Here is a 21,329-nt window from a genome sequence, read left to right as displayed (position 1 = left end):
TAATTCATTGGCTTCATTGTTTGTTGGTTTTCACTGAGGCGCGTAAAGACGTATATGTACGACAAGGTATCGCGAGATACTGTGGGGTTTCGTTTTACGATTCCCTCTTTTTTTCCTGTTTCGTGCGAGCTTTGCAACAAAAATAATAATGACCAATGCGAATGCGAAATGTTGTTAGCTATAACGTAGCTTGAATGGTGGCTGACGTTGCCTACTGTCGGCTATCCACTGTTGAACACCACAACTGCGCCTGCGCCTTCATCTTTCGTTCATACAATCTAACGTTGTGGAAATGCCGGCGACAAACTTTACTGGTTCCCCACAGTTTTAATGAATGAATGAATGAATGAATGAATGAATGAATGAATGAATGAATGAATGAATGAATGAATGAATGAATGAATGAATGAGACGTTCTGCACGTTCAGCTCTGTACACGTCGTCATTATATAACAAATTCAACACGGCAAATTAAGACACGGACCCGAGAACAAAACGACAAACCAGGACAAGGGCTGTCGTTTCTTCTTGCGTCCGTGTCTTATTGTCTAGCGCTAAAACTATTAGTTACGATATTATAGACCAACTATATCAGTAGACTGTCCTGCACTGCACAAATAGGCACGCGGACAACATATGAAGCGCCTTTATATAGCCACTTGGTCCGACCGTATAGGTCCGGCACGTTTTCCTGACAGGTTCTTACAACAAAGCCCAACGCGAGCGTCAGACCACAGCGCATGCGCTAACTCCGTTTTCAGAGCACTCGGCTTATTATCCGAAGCGCCGCGCACTTTGCATAATTGGCAAGCGCTACAGCGCGCATTCCTCGACCGAGAGCAGGCATCTACTATATAGCTGCGCCGTCAACTGGAGCTCCCGCACAGGGCGGGATGCGAACGGTCTCTCGTCGACAGAGAACACCGACTGAGCACGCATTTGAGCACGCTGTTGTCAGTATTGCGTCAACAACACCGCGCACCTGCAATCGTATACGCGCGTCAGTAGCGCCTTATCAGAATTACGCAGTATAATTGTGGAGGTCGATGGCTTTGCCTGAGCAGTCTAGAAAAAAAAAACTATTGATATATAACTCAACAATCATTGGAGATAATGATAATGCTTCAAGGGGGGCAGAGGGTAATAGCCGACCCGACACCTCCCCAAACCTCTCTCTGCCTCATATTATATATATATATATATATATATATATATATATATATATATATATATATTGTAACGAAGAGGAAGTACTCTGGCGCAGAGGCAGCATCATCGAGTGTGCAGCAGAGGCTCGAGCTAGCGAACTGCTCTCGGTGCATTGCGCGACCAGCGACCAGCTACACACTCAATAAATCGCCTTTATATTTGGTGGAGCCGTGCGGGGTAACGTTCCCTCTACCGTCCCCCTACCATCCTGGATCTCCGTTCTCGGCGGCTACCTTCTGCTATGCCGGACGCCAACCAGCAGACGCTTCCATCGCCACCTGCCACCTGTCCTGGCACTGTTCCGCAGCGAGAGCCTCCAATCTTCAGCGGAACAGACGACAACGACGTTGAAGATTGGCTGTCGACCTTTGAACGGGTGAGCGCTCTAAACAAATGGACGGACGCGGACAAGTTGGCACGCGTGTCGTTCTATCTCGCGGGCGTGGCCAGTCTTTGGTTCAAGAACCACGAGGGAGACGTCAGAACATGGCCGCTGTTCAAAACGTCAATTACGGCAGTATTCGACCGACCCGCCGTCCGAAAACTCCGAGCCGAGCAGCGTTTGCGCACACGCGCACAAGAGACAGGTGAAACGTTCACCAGCTATATCGAAGACGTTGTCGACCTGTGCAGACGCGTGAACGCTGCCATGACGGAAACTGACAAAATCAAGCACATAATGAAAGGGATTGATGATGACGCTTTTCAGATGCTGCTGGCGAAGAACCCGATCACAGTCAACGACGTTATTAGCTTGTGCCAGAGCTATGATGAATTGCGGAAGCAGCGAGCTCTGACAAGACGTCCTCCCGCACACGATTTGGCATCACTGTCGAGTCTGACCAACGGCCACGACAACACGTCGCTGATAGCTGAAATCAAAGCCTTTGTCCGCGAAGAAGTCGCGCGACAGCTCTCTCTGGTGCCCTTCACTCAGGAACCTACCACGACACTACCATCGTCCCTCCGTGGCGTTATTCAAGGAGAGGTCGCTGAGGCGCTGCCAGCTGCCCGCGAGCAAAACCTTGTGGCTGCTCCACTCACATACGCTGCGGTTGCTGCCATGCCCACTCGCAAAGCACCTGCACCACCATTCCAGCATCCTCTGAACTACCAGCCACCTCCTGTTCACTGGGTCAGTACAGCCGCCGCCAACCCGTGGCGCACGCTCGACAATCGTCCGATATGCTTCGCATGTAGATGCCCCGGACACGTCGCAAGGTACTGCCGCCGCCGGGTTCAAGCCACTGATGACAACCCCCGAGAGCCCTACTTCCAATTTGACTCGAACTCGCATTACGCTCCCTCCGCACCAGCGCAAGCTCGCTACCAGGCTGATCGCCGCGCCAGAATGGAACATCTTCGCTCGCCCTCTCCCCGCCGCCGCTCGCTTTCTCCTATGCGTCGACGGCCCGCACCTACCGACGAGGGAAACTAGACGACGCAGTTCCCGAGGCAAGAACTGCGCAAGTTTCGGTTTTCCCAAGTCCTCATTCTTGTCCTGCCAATGTTATTGATGTATTTGTCGAAGATGTCGCTACAGTCGCTCTTGTAGATACCGGTGCTGCTGTTTCTGTCATCGATGCTGGATTTTGCCGCGCAATTCGTAAAGTCACGACGCCTCTCTCCGGACTGTCACTTCGTACAGCCAGCGCTCAGCCCATTCAACCGACCGCAGTCTGTACAGCCCGTGTGACCATTCAGGACGTTCTGTACACAATAGAGTTCATCGTTCTTCCATCGTGCTCCCATGCCATTATCTTAGGATGGGACTTTCTGTCGCGCCACAACGCCGTAATCGACTGTGCTCGGGCTGAGGTTGAATTATGCTTACTTGATGACCCAGCCTCCGTTGACCCTCAATCTACCGCTAAACTTGTCGTGCATGACAACACCTACATCCCTCCGGGCTCTTCGGCATTGGTACCAGTCTCGTGCAGCGCCATATCCGACGGGACGGTCTTCTTCACGCCATCCCACATCTTCGTTACCCGACGAGACCTTCCGTTGCCTTTTGCTGCTCTTGACCTTGTCGAAGGTTTCACCACGATGCCCATTTATAATCATCACTCATCACCGCTGTCCTTGTTTTGTCACGAATGCCTTGGCCACGTCGAGACGGTCAACTCCTCACGAATCATTCCCGTCCCCGATGAGGTGTCTTCTACGGCCGTCTGTGAACTGGGTGCCCTCTCCGCGCCTGACCCAGCATCTACAGATGTATTTCGACCATTCATCGCCGAAGATTTGACACCTTCGCAGCGATCACATCTTCTCACCATCCTTCACCACTACCGCCCTTCTTTCGACGTTGCACAAACATCTCTAGGTCGTGCCGTAGCAGTCGAACACCACATCAACACTGGTTCTCACTCACCGCTGCGGCAACGTCCATATCGCGTCTCCGCTACGGAACGCCGCGTCATTGCCGACCATGTCGATGACATGCTCCGCCGAGGCGTCATTCGACCTTCACAGAGCCCATGGGCGTCTCCGGTAGTACTCGTCACAAAGAAAGACGGTTCTATCCGTTTTTGTGTCGATTTCCGGCGATTGAACAAGATCACGCTGAAGGATGTCTATCCACTACCGCGCATTGACGATGCTCTGGACTGTTTACAGGGTGCCGAATTCTTTTCCTCGTTAGATTTGCGGTCAGGCTACTGGCAGGTGCCGATGGCGGAGGCCGATCGCCCAAAAACCGCTTTTGTTACGCCAGACGGATTGTATGAATTCACCGTCATGCCTTTCGGACTTTGTAACGCGCCTGCTACGTTCGAAAGAATGATGGACAACGTTCTGCGTGGTCTCAAATGGAAGATCTGCCTGTGCTACCTCGATGACATCGTGGTCTTCGCCCCTGACTTCGAAACACACTTGCGCCGCCTTCAGCAAGTTCTTACTTGCTTGACCAACGCCGGTTTGCAATTAAACCTTAAAAAATGTCGATTTGCCATGCGTCAACTCACCATTCTAGGCCACGTTGTATCCAAGGACGGCATTCTCCCGGATCCCGAGAAATTGCGCGCTGTCACTGCGTTTCCTAAACCTACTACAATCAAAGAGCTGCGCAGTTTCATTGGCTTATGCTCTTATTTCCGGCGATTCGTTCGAAACTTTGCGTCCATCATATCACCTCTCACACAACTCCTCGGCGACAGTAAAGATCTATCATCGTGGTCCCCTGCCTGCGACGAAGCTTTCACCACCTTGCGACGGCTTCTCACGACGCCACCGATTCTTCGCCATTTCGACCCTCAAGCTCCAACTGAGCTCCATACCGATGCCAGCGGTGTAGGCCTGGGTGCTGTGCTCGCACAGCGTCAACCTGGCCACACAGAGTACGTTGTGGCATACGCGAGTCGCACACTTACCAAGGCAGAGACCAACTACAGCGTCACAGAAAAGGAGTGTTTGGCCATCGTATGGGCGCTTGGCAAGTTTCGCCCATATTTATATGGCCGTTCTTTTGACGTCGTGACCGACCACCATGCGCTGTGCTGGCTTTCGACGTTAAAAGACCCCTCTGGCCGCCTTGCTCGCTGGGCGTTGAAAATCCAAGACTATGACATACGCGTGGTTTATCGTTCAGGACGGAAGCATGCTGACGCGGACGCGCTTTCCCGTTCCCCTCTCTCCCTGACGGCCACTGCTGACTCCGCATGTGAGAGCACATTGTCATCTCTTGACTTGGACAACATTGCTGTGGAGCAACGCAATGACCCGTGGACATCGTCTCTTCTCGACCTTCTCTCCGACCCCTCTAAAGTCCCAACATCACGAACGCTCCGGCGCCAAGTTCCGCACTTTGCGATTCGCGACAAGCTCCTCTATCGACGCAACTATGCACTAGAAGGTCGCAAGTGGCTGCTCGTCGTCCCGCGAGCCTTGAGGTCGGAGATCTGTTCCTCTTTTCACGCTGACCCACAGTGTGGCCACGCAGGAGTCTTCAAGACGTACGAAAGACTGCGACACCGTTACTACTGGCGTGGCATGTATACCTTCGTCCGCAACTTCGTCCGCTCTTGCCGCGAATGTCAGCGCCGAAAATCTCCACCGCACGTCTCCGCCGGTGAACTACAGCCTCTGCCATGCCCTTCCCAACCTTTCGATCGGGTCGGTATAGATTTTTATGGGCCGCTTCCATTGACTCCTACCGGCAACAGGTGGATAATAGCTGCAGTCGACCACTTGACACGCTATGCCGAGACTGCTGCTCTTCAAAGTGCTACAGCACAGGATGTCGCCACTTTCATACTGCGCCGTTTTGTGCTGCGTCATGGAGGTCCTCGAGAACTCCTCAGCGACCGTGGCCGTGCCTTCTTATCCGAGGTCGTTGAAAAACTGCTCGCTGAGTGTGCTATTGTACATCGCACATGCACCGCTTATCATCCCCAAACAAATGGCATTACAGAGCGCTTTAATAGAACTCTTGGTGACATGCTCGCTATGTACGTCACACCTGATCACTCTAATTGGGACCTAGTTCTTCCATTCATAACCTACGCCTACAATACCGCGACGCAAGCTACGACTGGTTTCTCCCCTTTTTACCTCCTCTACGGTCGTCACCCTTCCCACACCATTGACACCATTCTGCCCTATCGACCGGACACGTCCGAATGCCCGCCGATCTTGGACGCCGCCAGACACGCAGAAGAGTGTCGCCAGCTGGCCCGCCGCTTTACCTCTAATGACCAGAACCGCCAAAAAGCAATCCACGATGCCCAGAACTCGACTCCCGTTTTTCTTCCGGGTGCCCTTGTGTGGCTTTCAGTGCCGCATCGCACACCAGGGCTCTCTTCCAAACTTCTTCCTAAGTACGATGGGCCATACCGCGTTTTAGAACAGACTTCTCCAGTGAACTACCTTATTGAGCCTCTCACGCCGCCGTCTGACCTGCGACGTCGTAACCGCGAGGTTGTACACGTTCAGAGACTCAAGCCGTATCATGGTTCTACGGTCCCTGCAGACGACTAGTCGCCAGGATGGCTCCTTTTTTTCACCGGGGCAATTGTAACGAAGAGGAAGTACTCTGGCGCAGAGGCAGCATCATCGAGTGTGCAGCAGAGGCTCGAGCTAGCGAACTGCTCTCGGTGCATTGCGCGACCAGCGACCAGCTACACACTCAATAAATCGCCTTTATAATATATATATATATATATATATATATATATATATATATATATATATATATATATATATATATATATATATATATATATATATATATATATATATATATATATATATATATATGAGGCAGAGAGAGAGGCAGGAGAGAGAGAGAGAGAGAGAACATGAGACGTTCGTGCGTACAGAGTCGCGAGCCTTAGATGCCTCATCAAACACGAAAATTGACCGTCGGCGTCAGCACGAGTGATACAAAAATTCAACATCTCGTGAAGACGTCATCACGACATCACGCTATGTGAAGTCACACGATGACGTCATTACGTGACACCGTCGCTTGGTCAAAGGTGGGCCGATCACGGGGGCAGTGCAAAACCAAGCGAGGAGCAGAAAGCTCGCAATGCCTCCGATCCAGGAGGCAGTGCAAACTGCGTTAGGTGCAGAAAGCTCTCGGGGAGGGGGGGGGGGGGGGGAGAGATCAATATATCGACTAAGAAGAAAAGAAGATGGCTTTCACCTTCCAGTCGTCTTAGGCGAACGCATAAGGGACCCTGTGAGTGTATCTTTTTTTTATTGCGAGAGCAATTATATGGACAGTCTCGGCTGGTTTTTGCCGCCGCCGCCATGCACCGTATATATAAGTCCCAAAGAAAAATAATTCAGAAAAATGCTTCCGAAGCGCGGAATCGAACCAGCGACCTCTCGATTCGCAGCGCGTGGCGCCAACCACAACGCCACAAAGCGCAGATCCTTCAGGTAGCTAACGGCGAGCGTTATATACACACCCTTTACCGCAGTACTCAGAGACGGCAGGCGCTTATAAGCGTTTCTTCATTACCAGCGAGATGACACGAGGCGCGCAACGGGCGCATTTAAAGGTCGTCGGCCAGCTCGCTCGCTTCTTCTAATATCTGCGAGCGAGAACCTTGCCCTTCCGCTGTCTGCTCGCACTTGCTGCCGGGGGGCAGATGTTTCTGCAGCGTAGCAGCGCGTACATCACGGGCCGCTTTTCTTGCTATCGCATTCATTGCTTCGCCCTTGCGGCGAAACTGTGACTTTTTCTTAGGTACACTTATACGACATTCGTTTATTCGTCAATGGTATCGCGCCGAATACTACTGCCTAAAATAACATGACATATCATTAAGAGAGAGAAAGAAAGAAGGAGAAAGAGAAACCTTTAATAAAGGGAACGTCGTGCGCCGAAGTGTCATTAAACATCTGCACGTCACATTGCGACAGAAAGGGTGTAAGGCATCGAAATGTCATGGGAGGTATCCCATGACATTTCGTATAGGTATACGTTATACAACGCATTGCCCTCTCAGACTACCGTTGTCCAGTGTAACTCTAACCAGCAGCGCGACTAACTTCACTCTGTACATCAAACGTGCTGTCACCTCATTTTTAACGTTCAGCGAGATATAGTTAGCTATTTATTAACATGACGCAGAGCAAGACGGCTCAGCTCGACTTATGTTTGTTCTTCTACATCCTTCTATCCGGTGTCTTGTTTGATCTGAACATCATGAAAATGTTTCACGAGTTGCTGTGGGGAAAAAAAACAACAAGAGATGTTCGAGGCGACGTTACACTGAATGTCTGCGATAGATTTATATACACCTCATCTCTATTTCTTTTTTTCGTTTTTTGTATCGCCTCGTTTTGGCACTTTCGAACTAACTGCAATCACAATAAATACTAGGCGCCCTTTGTCCGGCGGTTTCCTTTTTTTCTTCATAATTAATAGCTCAACGCAGTTAAGACGCAGAACGACGTCGTTGGGGACAATGGCTCGAGCTTATGTGCGTGGTCAAGGGTTAATGACACTGTTATAAACCAGTCAACGTCTCGCTCCGAAGGCAACGCGCGTGCCGTTCGATTTAACGGCTGGTGCAGCAGTTTATGTGTTCTAAATGATTACGGAGTCTTATAATATAGTGCAGCGCACCGGTGCAAACAGAAAAAAAAGTTTAACGGCGCTAGAAACACGTCCGGCTCGACGAATGCTGCACCCAACATTGCTGCCCGCTGCAGCGCCAGTCAGGCGTGTTAATCGTACGAAACGACTGGTTATACGAGACACCATAGGTTCACAATTAATTCACCCTTGCAGTCACGCTGCGGCAGCTTCCATCTCGTTCATGTATACTCATCTGGCGAAAACATTCGTGCAAATCAAGCGTGCTATATACAGTCTCCTGGCTATACAATGAGGTAGTCGTCATAACTACTCTCTTTCAAAGCGGCTACATAGCCTACGGGAGATCAGGCAACAAGTCGTCATCAACACACGAAGCTTCTCCATCTCCTTAAGCACTCTATTTTCGCCTGTGATAAAAAGGAAAGGAAAGACACCGACTACACTCCGTTTTCATCATGAAGTCGCTTCCGTTTCTTCAGGAAAAACGTTATCAAAGCTGCATTTAATCGATTTGGATTGGATCTCGATATTTCAAATATTCTTTTTTCGGGAGCCTCCTCATCAGGACGTTGTCGTAGGGATGTCTGCTCCGCTGTTGAAAATTTTTTCGACTGAATCAAGACGGCTTTGACCTTAATTGGTAAAGTACCGTTATTACTTTACATTGGTTATTGTAAACTTCTTTCATGAGTCATACAATTCATATGCGTCCATTTTTGTTATACGTTATCCTTTTCTTGGCCAAGCCCCCAAGGTGGGTGTGAGCCCATTGGCGTAGCATTTTAACTTCAACAATGTAATTTCGAATTTTGAAAAAGAAGACGTTTCGGCTTCCATGACGGGAGCCTTGTCCACTAGGAAATCAAGGACACGTGATACAGCGTTAATGAAGGCTTTAAAATATGACGAAAGCTGCAGGTGTCTTTCAGCAGCGTATTATTTTGCGGTCGGTGTCCTTTTTCAGATTTTTATTACAATGCCTCTCCACTTCACGTGGTTCCGAAACATCGACTTCTTCATCTTCCTTTATATGGCATATAGATCTGGTTTCCCAACAAACGCAATTGTTTTCCTCTATTTTCAGGAATTCAATCTATTGATATTTTTTGCTTAACTTTACAGTATTGTTCTACGTTTTCGTTCACTCTATAGTTCGCTCTTGGCTCGGTGCCCGTATGTGGGTACGTGCCATAATTGCGATTCAGCGAACAACGACGACAAGCGATCGGCGATTTCCCACGGTGCGACTTATAGTCTCGCAGGCGGTCGCATCGAGCTCTGCTGTGCGACGATGCAGTCATGGCGACGACTGCAGTGTCGACGCGCGTCATAGCGACTCGCAACTCGTAGCGGACACGCAAGAAAGACGACGACCGTTGCAATCAATGGCGTCAAGGACGCCACCAAGAACGACGCGTGAATTATAAAAGGTAAGACGCTACGAAGGTACACACCGCAATTAAGTGCCGTCATCTAACGCACGGTCCGTAGTTATCGCTAAACTAGAAGATGCTTCGGTAGTGTTCTTCGAAGGGCCATTAAACGACCTCTGAAAATACAAAGTACGAGCGCGTTATTCTCTCCCGGCGTTTCCCGTCTTTTCGGCACAATTCGCGACGCCATGGCGGTCTGTTCACGTGACGTCATGAGGAAACAAGCTCTCGATTGGTCCACACACGAGGGATATCAGTTGTGAATTGTCTTTCCTACCCTGCTTTGCTTTGCCATGCACTCGCACGCGCCTTCTGCCTTGTCTTGCGTGACTATCGTGCGCGACCGACTGATTGCACTCCGTTTTGAGCGTTTTCGAGTGCGCAGGCGGAGATAACAGCGTGTAGCTGAAAAGCGCGAAACCCTGATACGTATACACTCTAAGAAAATAAAGGTGTCCTTTGACTCTCTTTTTATACATGTAAGAGTCACATGTCTAGCACTCCCTTTAGAGAGGCAAGTTGACGCTCTTTAGGAGAGTCGTGCATTGACTCTCTTTTGGAAAGTCGTGCGTTTCACGACTCTCCCAAAGGGGGTCAACGTGACTCGCTAAAGGGAGTGCCACACATGCGACTCTTACATGTATAAAAAGAGAGTCACAGTTCTTGCAGTGTAGGCTCAACGCTTAGTGCTGACATTAATTGCCCACGTGTTTTATGAAGAAATAAGTAGCGAGGAGGAGATAGCGCCTGTAGGAAGGGTAAGGAAGGCAAGAAAGAAAGCGCTCTCTCGTCTTTGAACTCGGACTGGTTTAGGCTGTTGGTGGGAGCGGGAGAGTGGGGGGAGGGGGCATCAGTGAAGACGCGAGTTTTGGTTGGTTCCCACGTAGCATGCTAGCATGTATCCACTGACCACTTACTAAGGCGTAACGTGTCTCATGGGTAAAAGAAATCCTGAGTCGGCGTAACTACGAATGCTAGCGTAAGTAACGTGACCAACTGATGACATCGTATGATAATGTCACGTAATGGCGTCATGTTATGACGTCATCAGATGACGCTGTCACTTGGTCAAAGGTGAGCCAATTTAAGGGCCACGAGACACAAGAAAACGTGGAATACTCCCGCTGCTTCGACAGGCAACCTTGAATTTAGATTTACGGGGTGTTCTAAAACTCGCTAACAGCGTGTACTGTGCAGTTCGACAAAATACATTCGCAAATCCGGTAGGAAATTCAAAGTTTCCTCAGACTCAGCGGTCTCTAAACGTTTGATGCCGACTGTGCCTACACTTTAGGTATTCATACAGCCTCATATTTCAGGCCTTTTTATACAGCCGTCACACACCAACACTTCATGTAGCATTGCAAACTCAAACCATGCGTCTGGCGCTCTTGGGCGATAACTAACAGCTGCGCCAAAAATCCCCAATCAATCAATCAATCAATCAATCAATCAATCAATCAATCAATCAATCAATCAATCAATCAATCAATCAATCAATCAATCAATCAATCAATCAAATGATACCGAGGTCATGCTGCAGGCCGTATGAACAGAAGCCACGGACGCCAGACAGGATGCCCAACAGCGGTGACCAGCAGCTCCTGCTCATCGACACCGATCCCGGTGTGGACGATGCGCTCGCCATCATGTTGGCCCTGTCCAGCCCGTGAGTATATGCGGACCCTGCCGTAAAGTTTCCTGCAAAATAGAAAGCAAAATCAGGTACAACCAACTCGGGTCGTTTCCTGTCCATGCCTGTCATATAGCATCATTTATAGTTCAGATAGAATGATGGCTTCCAACAGCCAATAGCTTACATCAGCCAACGCTTACCATAATTTAACCAAAACTCGCCCACATTTACCAGTATTACGCCGGCACTAGATAACGTGAGCGCTAATATAGCCATATTTAGTGTGCGAAATGGTGACAACGCAACGCGAGGCGAAGAGATGAGGATAGGAAAGAGCGTCGTGATTCCTGTCCTCCTCGTTTCTTCCACGACGGGTGGAACAATGCAATCGACTAAGAACGTCGAGGTAATTTAATGCGCGTCTATCGCACTATAGCTCGTTATGTGTTGCGAGAAATGTGGTCCCCCAATGTATAACTTAACGCATTACCAAGTGTGCAGAAGGCTTGCGCCTTATATATATATATATATATATATATATATATATATATATATATATATATATATATATATATATATATATATATATATATATATATATATACACTAGAGAGTGTTACATGCCGAGCTTTTTCAGTTTTGCCAACATTCAAACATATGCAGTAATATTCAAACAGGCTTGGCGGAGGTCATAATATGTAGGCGAGGACTACGTTTTGCGGGCATCGTGATGACGTTGCCAAAGCCTGTAAGGCAAACAGGGTAGACAGACATGCCGGTACTTAAAGGTGACGCTCTTGTCTGACCGCTATGCATTCGTCAACATGCTCGCTTCGAAGGTGCAAAGTGTTGGCCATCACGTGCGTGTCCGGGAATGTGGAACTGCCCCACGTCTACACCAACGCCATGCGGATACTCAACTACTGCGGAAAGCTCGAGGTATGTGAACAAAACGACAAAAAATGCAAACAAGCATGCAGGACGAAGGCAAAGAAACTGGAATAAATGTAGGCTTTAAGATTATAAGACAGTTACAGGTGATATAGTTATTGGTCTTTTCACGAATGGTGAATACAAACATGATGAATCACATGGTGAACACAAGGGTTATATACAGCAGTCCCACAAATGTCGTCGTACTCCAATATAAAGATGGGAACCTACAGATAAAAACATGTGCAATAAAAGTTGTTTAAATAGAGGTGACGTGCCTCAGAGAGGCTGGCCGACGTTTTGAGAGGCGGACCTATCTGTGTCAAAAAGCGACTCGTCATTTTTTTTGCGAGTTAGTTTTGAAGGCTTAGTGGTTGACGTCACGTGTAGTTGCTGCCGGTATCTGTCGCTTGCAAGCAAAAAAACTGTGGAAATCTAGTTTAACTCTGGAAAGTTTTAAAGGGTTAATGGTTGACGTCATGTGGTATCGTTATCGGCGTAGAGTTTCATAATAATACACTAAGGGAAATTTGGGGATAGCGCCTACGGGAGCTGCAACGCATGGCGCTTCAGCCAGCACGGGAATGATGGCCATAGTAATGATGGGTAGGACATAGATTTGCATATGCTTTGTTCTTTCAGCTCCGTGTAGTTTTTTTTTTTACTTTTAATACTGGTAATTATTTTTAAAAAGTTCAGCAGTCCCTGTGAAATAACTGGTCACGGCACTTGAAGAAACAAGACTATATTTACATTATTTACACATAGCAGTTCGAACAGTCCATGGCGGATGCTTTCTTCTCTAAAGGTCCCTGGTTCGATCCCGGGTTTCGGCACCAGGGACCAAAGCTACTAGCCGACTTGGTTACTCTTCTTATACGCTTTCGCTTCAACCGTGTTGCTCTGACAGCCGACATAGAGAAAGCCTTTCTCCAGATTAGCATAAAAATGGAAGACCGAGACGCACTGAGATTCCTATGGTTCAAGGAAATACCCTCTGAGAGTAATGCTGAGCCTGACGTAGAGGAATGGCGCATGACAAGGGTTCCTTTTGGTACCGTATCAAGTCCATTTCTGCTCAACGCCACACTACAACATCACATGAAGGCAGTGAAAGGTCCAACCGAAGAAACGGCCAAGCGGCTTGCAGCATCATTCTATGTTGATGACCTTCTTATCGGAGCCGAACATGAGGATTCAGCAGAAAGAATATACCGAGACGCAAACGCCATTATGGAGCGAGCAGGAATGCGTTTGAGGAGATGGTCATCAAATTCCAAACTGTTGAGAGATATCATTAGTACAGCTGAAGGAGATGGTGCAAGCGCAGGGGTTGTCAAGATATTGGGGCTCTTGTGGGATCCTATGACAGACCAGATGACAGTTGCGGCAAAATCAGCTTTAAGGTTCTTGGAGAAAGGGCAAAGACCTTGTAAGAGATATGTGCTGCAAGCAGTGTCAAGGATATTCGATCCACTGAGAATGGTTGCACCTTTCAGCATTCAGGCCAAGATATTGTTTCAGGAGCTGTGGCAAAGAAAAGCAGATTGGGACGAAGATTTGCCTTCGGATATTGCTGTACAGTGGAAGAAATGGTGCTCGAATCTGCAGTGCCTTCCTTCTATGACTATCACGCGATGGATGAAGACTGGGCTAACAAGTCAGTCTATGCAACTTCACATATTTTGTGATGCTAGTCAGAAGGCGTATGGAACTTGTGCGTATTTGAAATTCCTTGATCAAGAGAATGCCGCTCACAGTCACCTCATTATGGCGAAGTCGCGAGTGGCGCCTCTGCAGAAAGTGACTTTGCCAAGACTGGAATTACTTGGAACTTTGCTTGGAGCAAGGCTAGGGAACTTTCTGAAGGATGTTCTTAATAACTGCAGGTTGGAAACATTCTTTTAGACAGATTCCAAGGTCGCATTACACTGGATAAAGGGATCCGCAAAGAAATGGAAAGCTTTTGTCGAAAATAGAGGGGACCAAAGCTACTAGCCAACTTGGTTACTCTTCTTTCTTGAGAGCTCACGCGTTCTTCTCGACAGCTTCTTCTTCTTCTTTATCTTCTCAACGAAAGGCAAATATTCAATAGTCCCCCTTCACCACCTTGACCCTTTTGGGCACACCAGTTCAAATCAGTTCGCGTGGTTCACAACCAGCCGTTCTTTTATCCAAAACAAAAGCCAAAACACAACAATAAACAAGGCCGCAAGGGCGTTCGAAGGTGCAAGCACGAATAAAAGGCAAATCCACGTACTACACGTAATTCCCACGGTGGCTTAACGATCACAGCGCCACAGTTCCCTCTAGTAAATATTGTAAGGAACTCATTGATTGTCGGTACCTGTCATCTTCAAAAGAAGACTCTGGAGAGGGGGTGAGCAACTGTAGTACTATAAACCGCGAGCGCGGAGGCAGTTGGCGCACTTGGCTCTCGCGCGCGCAGATTCCGGTGTACCAGGGATGCCGGCGGCCTCTGGTGACGTCACCGATGAACGCGGTCTGCATCCACGGCAAGGACGGCTTGGGCGGCGTGTCCGAACGGTACCCGCTTCCCGCCGACGGCACGTTCGAGCGCCAGAGCGACCACGCGTCGCAGGCGCTCGTGTCGTTGGCGCGCAAGCACGCCGGCGCCGTCACGCTCGTGGCGCTCGCGCCGCTCACGAACCTGGCCGTGGCGAGCCGGCTGGACCCGGAATTCTTCGCGAACCTCAAGCAGCTTGTCATCATGGGCGGCACGTGCGACGGCAAGCTCACCTCCCTCGATAAAGCTTCATTTTAGGACGATGGGATGGAATTCAAAAGTTGGCATGTGGTGCTTGGCAAGGGTACAAGACCCTTTCGTTGTTTGCAAACACAAACCCTGGACGGCTTGCGGTTTTTGTCCACCGGTGTAGCATACTAGCATTGGCAAGGAAGAAAAGCCTTGGCGAGTAGCCCGCAGACTTTCAACACCTTTCTCTGTGTGTTCAGCAAAATATCTCAAATAAATAAATAAACATTCTTGTAAGCTATACACAAGATTATACTCTTGAATTTTATAGGTCCTCATTTTATCCTAAAGCGTAGAGAGATACTTCCCTTAATCTGAGACAACTTAAAAACACAACTTAAAAACCCCCCTCCGCGTAGCTTTCAGCACGCTAGCTGGTTCGAAAGAAGTGAGAAGGCGCTTAAAGGGACACTAAAGAGAAACAATGAATCGCTTTAGATCGATAAATCGTGCTCTGAGAACTCTAATGTCGTTAATTTCGCCATCATAGGTTTATTAATAAAGGAGAAAATCGAGTTGAAAGTCATTTTTGAATTTTGTGCCGAAATCTCCCCGCGTGACGTCGCAAATTTCAAAGTGTATTTATCGTATTTTGGCGCCATTGGCTCAACAATATTACCCCAAACTTGGTATGTTAAGTCTATGGCCCCCCTCAAAGGACAATGTACTTCATTTTTACCGATTAGGAACTACGTAGTCCCTGTAGGCGCCTTCAAAACATGTGACGTCACGGCGAATGGTGCGGAAACTTCAAGGTGGCGTCGCCACCCGCATTATGTATTTGCGCGTTTTCTCGCTTACTAAGCATTTTCTCGCAGCAAGCGTGGTGTTTTTGTTATCGTGAACGAGTACTTTACTCATATGAGACAAATAGTTTTGCTCTTTAGTGTCCCTTTAAAGCGTGCGACATATCCCTGTAACTCCGCTCGTACTTGACGGATTCTAAAAATGTTTGCGTCAGTCGGTTCGCGAGGCAATTAACTCCCTTAACGAAGCCATTAAATGATTACTTGGAAAAGTGTTGCATGTCCCCTTTCATACCAGCGCGCTTCCAAGATAGACTTTCCAAGATATGATGGGAAATCTGGCCACCTGTGCGTACTCCGTGGTCTTTCCCTCTCCCTTTGCCATTTCTCTTCGCAGTGATGAAGACAATAAACTACCGATGCTGTTACTACAACCCGCTATAGCGGAAGAAAGGGGTCTATCCAGAACAACGCTTCGTTTTCAAAGCCATATAAACCGACACAAATCATCGCAGGAATCGGGAACGTGACCGCGTCCGGCGAATTCAACTTCGTTTGCGACCCCGAAGCGACCAGAGTCGTGCTGACCGAAGCAAGCGAGAAGATTCAGCTCGTCCCCTACGAGACGTGCATCAGGCATTACCTCGACTGGGTATGCAACTGTCTTCGGATTGTTATACTGCTAGAAACTATTTTACGGATAGGTTTCGGTGCCGCCATATTGAGCCGTTAACCTAGCCGTTATGTATGTTTAACAACTAAGTGAACAGTGCTGCGGTAGAAGCATGCACAAGAAAACGTTTGGGTTGGTGCATTCGACGTTTCATATGACCTTATCAATTCACATCGCGATATGCGAAAATGAGAAAACATTCGTTTAACAGCCCAAGGTGGCGAGGTGTCTTATATGTAAAATCGTCTATATTAACGCTTTTAATAGAGTCACGAGCAACAACTGAGACCCTTGCACCTCTTCCAAACACTTCCGATCGAGCAGTTCCAATTTTCCTAACATTCAAAAAGATGCGTTAAAAAAATAAAACTGGTACGAGATCGATGGCTCCAGTTCAAGTTAACAATTATATTGGATACATATGATATCGGAGCATATGTTAAGGGTCAATTCTGATAATTACTGAAAATTAATTGAACGAGTCCAGAAAAAGGCCAGACGCTTTATCTTGTAAGCAGCTGGAATCGTTGTGGTACTTTGCGGAGCAAATTTCAACAACGCGCTTCTTTCTAGTGGCTTCTGAGATCCGCTTCGACAGTGCGACGAAACGCAAGGTTAATCTAAGGAATACACCAGAGAACGAGGTGCCAGTGCAACTAGCAGACACCTAAGTCAATGATTAGAGTGGCCTCCAATTTGTTTTATTTTCAACTGCTAATGCTTGCGAACACGCTCGAGATGATCTACACACTTCACAATTTTTGCAGATTCATAGTCAACGAATTTTGAGTCGTCGTAGACTCTTCTCCGCTTTCAAACCATATTTCCCCTTTCCAAGTACAGGGTAGCCAACTGTAGATCGATTCTGACTAACCACCCTGCTTTCTTTTACTCCTCTTTTTTTCTCTCTCTCTCCGCATAATTCAGTGTTCCTACATTTCTATTTGTCAAATAAACGATGCTAGCCAGCTGCTGGCATATAAAAACTCACAAGGTCCATTACGCATTCGCCTAAGAGGACTAGAAGGCGAAATCCATCTTGTTTTTCCACAAAGTCGATGTATACGGAAGCCAAGCTCAAGTTTGGGTGCGGCGCTCGCGCGGCCGAGCTATGCGTTACTGGAGGTAGACGCTACCGACGAAGGCGGTTTGTCGCCGGATTTGGCAGCGGCGGCGGCAAGGACACGTGCGCGCATGCGCTCCTCATTCGATCCGGGACACTGCTAGTCAGCAATAGTTACATTGTGACGCACCACAGATGCAATCGGAGAGCTACTGCGCGTGCGCGGTAGCGGGAGCAAGCAGTGTTGCGACGAAATGAGATGCGCCGTGGATATTCCAAGTCGTTGCTTTGGAAGCCTATTGATCCTCCCCACGTCCCCTGCGAAAGCTTTCTGTGCCTAACGTGGTTCTGCACTGCCTGCGCGTGTTCGGCCCACCTTTGACCAAGCAACGATGCCATGCGATGACGTCACGTTAAGTGACGTGATGATGACGTCCCAAACCTCGGTCATCTGTGACGTCATGTGGCGATTTTTTTGCATCCCTCGTGTTGACGCCGACGGTTAATTTTCGCGTTTGATGAGCCATCTAAGGCTTTCCACAAACCAAGCAGCAAGTTGCTGGGAAGTTTGCTTTTCCACATTAAGGATGTTAGTGAGGAGAAGCCTGATTACCGGTGTACAAGGCCACACGGGCTGATGGAGTCCAACGCTTCGCAATGCAATGTGCGGTACATGTACTGAACGCTGATAACAGCGTGAGAAGAAAAAAAAAAGAGTCCAGAACGATTACAAACGAATGCAAATGGTGTACAATGAATCTTGCCTCCCCTAACGCTAGGGTAGCGCAATCTAAAGTTCCCTACTATGGCATCAACACTGTCTTCATTAAAACCAGCGATGTTCTCTTATATACTACCAAGACAACAACTTGAGTTGGCACTGCTTGAATTTTATTTTTGTACGATGTACCTCCATTTTCGGTCCCTTTTCTCGCTGCCCCATCTGCACATTTTTCCCTGCTTAGGCCACGAGCCGTCTTCTCCCAAAATAAAAGCTGTGTTTTTTGTGTACACGGCTCGCATGAAACGCTATCCATTCTTAAGGAACACCAGGGGACGCGCAAGGAGAAGGGGGGCAAGGTGGCGTCCGCTCCCCCCCCCCCTCCCCACTAAAATTTTGTTTTGCCTGCCCCTCCCGCTCGCCCCTCGCCCCCATCATGTGAGCGCCGAAAAGCTGAACCAAAGTAAGCGGCATGGCGCCCCCTGCCCCCGAAAGAACACACTTGTTGTGGGTGTTCCTCTAACACCCCCCCCCCCCCCCCAACCCTGCAAAATAATCCTGGTGCCGCCCCTAGCAACGCTCATACTAATTTATAAATTAAAGACATTGTTAAACCTACGGAAGATCACATCTAACACTATTCATTATTAAGCAGCCCGCAGGGCGACAGCGACAAAAGGGAGAGGGCGTGTTTATTGCTGGTATTGCGTTGCTTTTGTCGTAGTTACTCTGTGTGCTACTGCACAATTTCCATCCCACTCTTCCGCACATGAAACACGCCGACAAATCACGTGTCGCCGTGTTTCCCGCAGGACTGGTGCACCGAGTGGGTCAACATGAACACGCACAAGAGCCGCATGGTGCGCGACGTCTCCGAGGGCATGATGCGGCGCCTGCGCGACACGCTCAAGCTGCCCGGCTTCTCCTGCTGCGACCTGCTGGCCATGGCGACCGTCGTGAACCCCGGCGTGGTGCTCAAGACCGAGGCGTACCCGGCCTGGCTCGAACTGCACGGCACGAGCACGCGCGGCACGCTCATCGTCGACAAGCGGCCCGGCATGAAAGGCACCAAGCCTAACATATCGTTCGTACTCCAGCTGGACACCAACGTGCTCAAGGAGATGTACACGCAGATGGTGCGCTGATGATGAGCGTAGCACGACCGACTGGACGGCGGCCGTAAGCTGCGTCGAGGGAACTTCGGTCATGTGGCCGCTTCGACTGTCTGCACTACGGAGCCCAGGAATCGCGATAGCCTAGCCTTTTATTTTGAAATAGAAAGAAAATAAAGAGAGTGGTGTCTGGGATTTCAAAGAGAAAGCGCGGCAGATTTCAAACCTAACATACAGTTCTTGCTCTAGCTGGACACGACCGTGCTCAGGAGATGTACACGCAGATGGTTTTGATGATAAGAGCAACGTGACCGTCTGGACAGCAGCCATAAGAAGCCTTGTGGGAACCTCCAATTCGGTTGTGTGTAGCCGCTTCGAGTGTCAGCACTATGGGCTCAGGACTCGGGAAAGCCAAGCCTTTAGTTTTGAAATAAAAAGAAGATAGAGCGCTGTCTGGGACTACTAGACAGCGCGGCTGCTTTCATCGAGATTCAGTAGTTAAGACTACGTTATGCGGGGGTCTGTACATGCGATTCAGATGTCCGAGTTCGTGAATCAGCCGAGAGGTTATTTGCTCAAAGGATGTCAAAAATAGTCACAATGGGTGAGTGAGTGAGTGAGCGACGAGTGAGTGAGAGTAAATGAATGACTGAGAGAGAGAATGAGTGAGAGCGAGTGAGTCAGTGAGCGAGCGATGAGTGATTGAGAGTGAGTGAGTAAATGAATGAACGTTAGAGAGAGAGTAAATGAGGGTTAGTGAATGAGTGAGAGTGAGTGAGCGAACGATGAGTGAGTGAGAGTGAATGAATGTGGGAGAGGAAGCAGGTGAATGAATGAGAGAGAGTGAGTGAGAGAGATAGTGAATGAGTGAGCGTGAGTGAGCGATGAGTGAGTGAGAGTGAATGAATGCGTGAGAGAAAGCGAGTGAGTGAATGAGGGTTAATGAATGAGAGAGAGAGTGAGAAAGAGAGACAGTGAATAAAGGTTAGTGAATGAGTGAGAGTGAGTGAGCGATGAGTGAGTGAGTGTGAATGAATGTGTGAGAAAGCGAGTGAGTAAATGAGGCAGAGAGAGTGAATGAATGTGTGAGAGAAAGCGAGTGAGTGAATGAGAGAGAGTGAGTGAGTGAGTTGGGTGAGTGAGTGAGGACCCGCCAACTGAGCCTATAGACTATTTTACGTAAGGCATATGGGCGCCGCCACTTTTGGCTGTTAAGCAAATGTTTTCTTATCGTTGTATATCGCGACGTGAATTGATATGGTCATGAAACATCGAATGCACCAGCCGTATCGTTTTCATGCGTATACGCCCACCGTAGCGCTGTTCGTTTGGTTGTTAAAGATACAAAACGGCAAGGTTAACAGCCCAATATGGCGGTACTGAATCTGACCGTAAAAAAGTCCGTAGAAATAGAGGGAAATGGGGTCGTACGTGAGCGAGCTGGCAACTAAGCGAGCTCACGAGTGCGCGCGTAAGCTCAAGACCGTACTAGTGAGAGAGATGCAGAGAGCGTGGATGAAGGAGGAGAGGGGGGAAGGAAGGTCGTGCTGCTCTGGGGTACACAGGGGCTGCTTCGAGAATCTCGCCTCGCTCGAGTCTATGACAGTGGTCGATTACGGGATTAATAGTGCACATTCGGGCTTGTTACTGTCCTCGTGCGCATTTCTACGAGTATACATGTATTTGCCATAAGACGTTGGTTCTAGTAGGAGAAGACCAGAAAGGAAGTGCCGAGAAGCATCCATAGAGTGCACCAAAACTTCCTCTATAATTTCGTAAAGCTCCTACTCTATAAATTACTCTGCTCTCAAGTGTTGACGCCGCCGATGCGTACGCCGATGGTCAATTTTCTCGCTTGATGAGGCACCTAAGGCTCTCGTCTTAAAAGAAGATTGCTTGTAATCTGAAAGAGGAGTGTGCCCACCCTGTAGCGGCAACATCACGCCATTTTCAGGTCCCATCATAACACG

The 21,329-nt window shown here is 48.6% G+C and overlaps 1 protein-coding gene across 1 annotated transcript; it reads left to right on the top strand.

The window, feature by feature from the left end:
• Positions 1–11,232: 11,232 nt before the first annotated feature.
• Positions 11,233–19,437, top strand: LOC119391154 (inosine-uridine preferring nucleoside hydrolase). Its single transcript, XM_049415490.1, has 5 exons — positions 11,233–11,368; positions 12,175–12,274; positions 14,718–15,018; positions 16,306–16,442; positions 19,060–19,437. The coding sequence occupies exons 1-5, from the start codon at positions 11,277–11,279 to the stop codon at positions 19,390–19,392; spliced, it is 963 nt and encodes a 320-aa protein (XP_049271447.1). The 5' UTR covers positions 11,233–11,276; the 3' UTR covers positions 19,393–19,437.
• Positions 19,438–21,329: the final 1,892 nt, after the last annotated feature.

This window comes from Rhipicephalus sanguineus, chromosome 4 (assembly GCF_013339695.2).
Source record: "Rhipicephalus sanguineus isolate Rsan-2018 chromosome 4, BIME_Rsan_1.4, whole genome shotgun sequence".
Lineage (NCBI taxonomy): Eukaryota > Metazoa > Arthropoda > Arachnida > Ixodida > Ixodidae > Rhipicephalus > Rhipicephalus sanguineus.
Note: the sequence above shows the minus strand (reverse complement) of the source record. Positions and strands in the feature narration are given on the sequence as shown.

Excerpts from the sequence above, each read along its gene's own strand:
- LOC119391154 (XM_049415490.1), top strand. The coding sequence starts at position 11,277 with ATGCCCAACAGCGGTGACCAGCAGCTCCTGCTCATCGACACCGATCCC. Across the intron at positions 12,275-14,717 it reads ACTACTGCGGAAAGCTCGAG|ATTCCGGTGTACCAGGGATG; the intron begins GTATGTGAACAA and ends TCGCGCGCGCAG. Across the intron at positions 16,443-19,059 it reads TCAGGCATTACCTCGACTGG|GACTGGTGCACCGAGTGGGT; the intron begins GTATGCAACTGT and ends TGTTTCCCGCAG.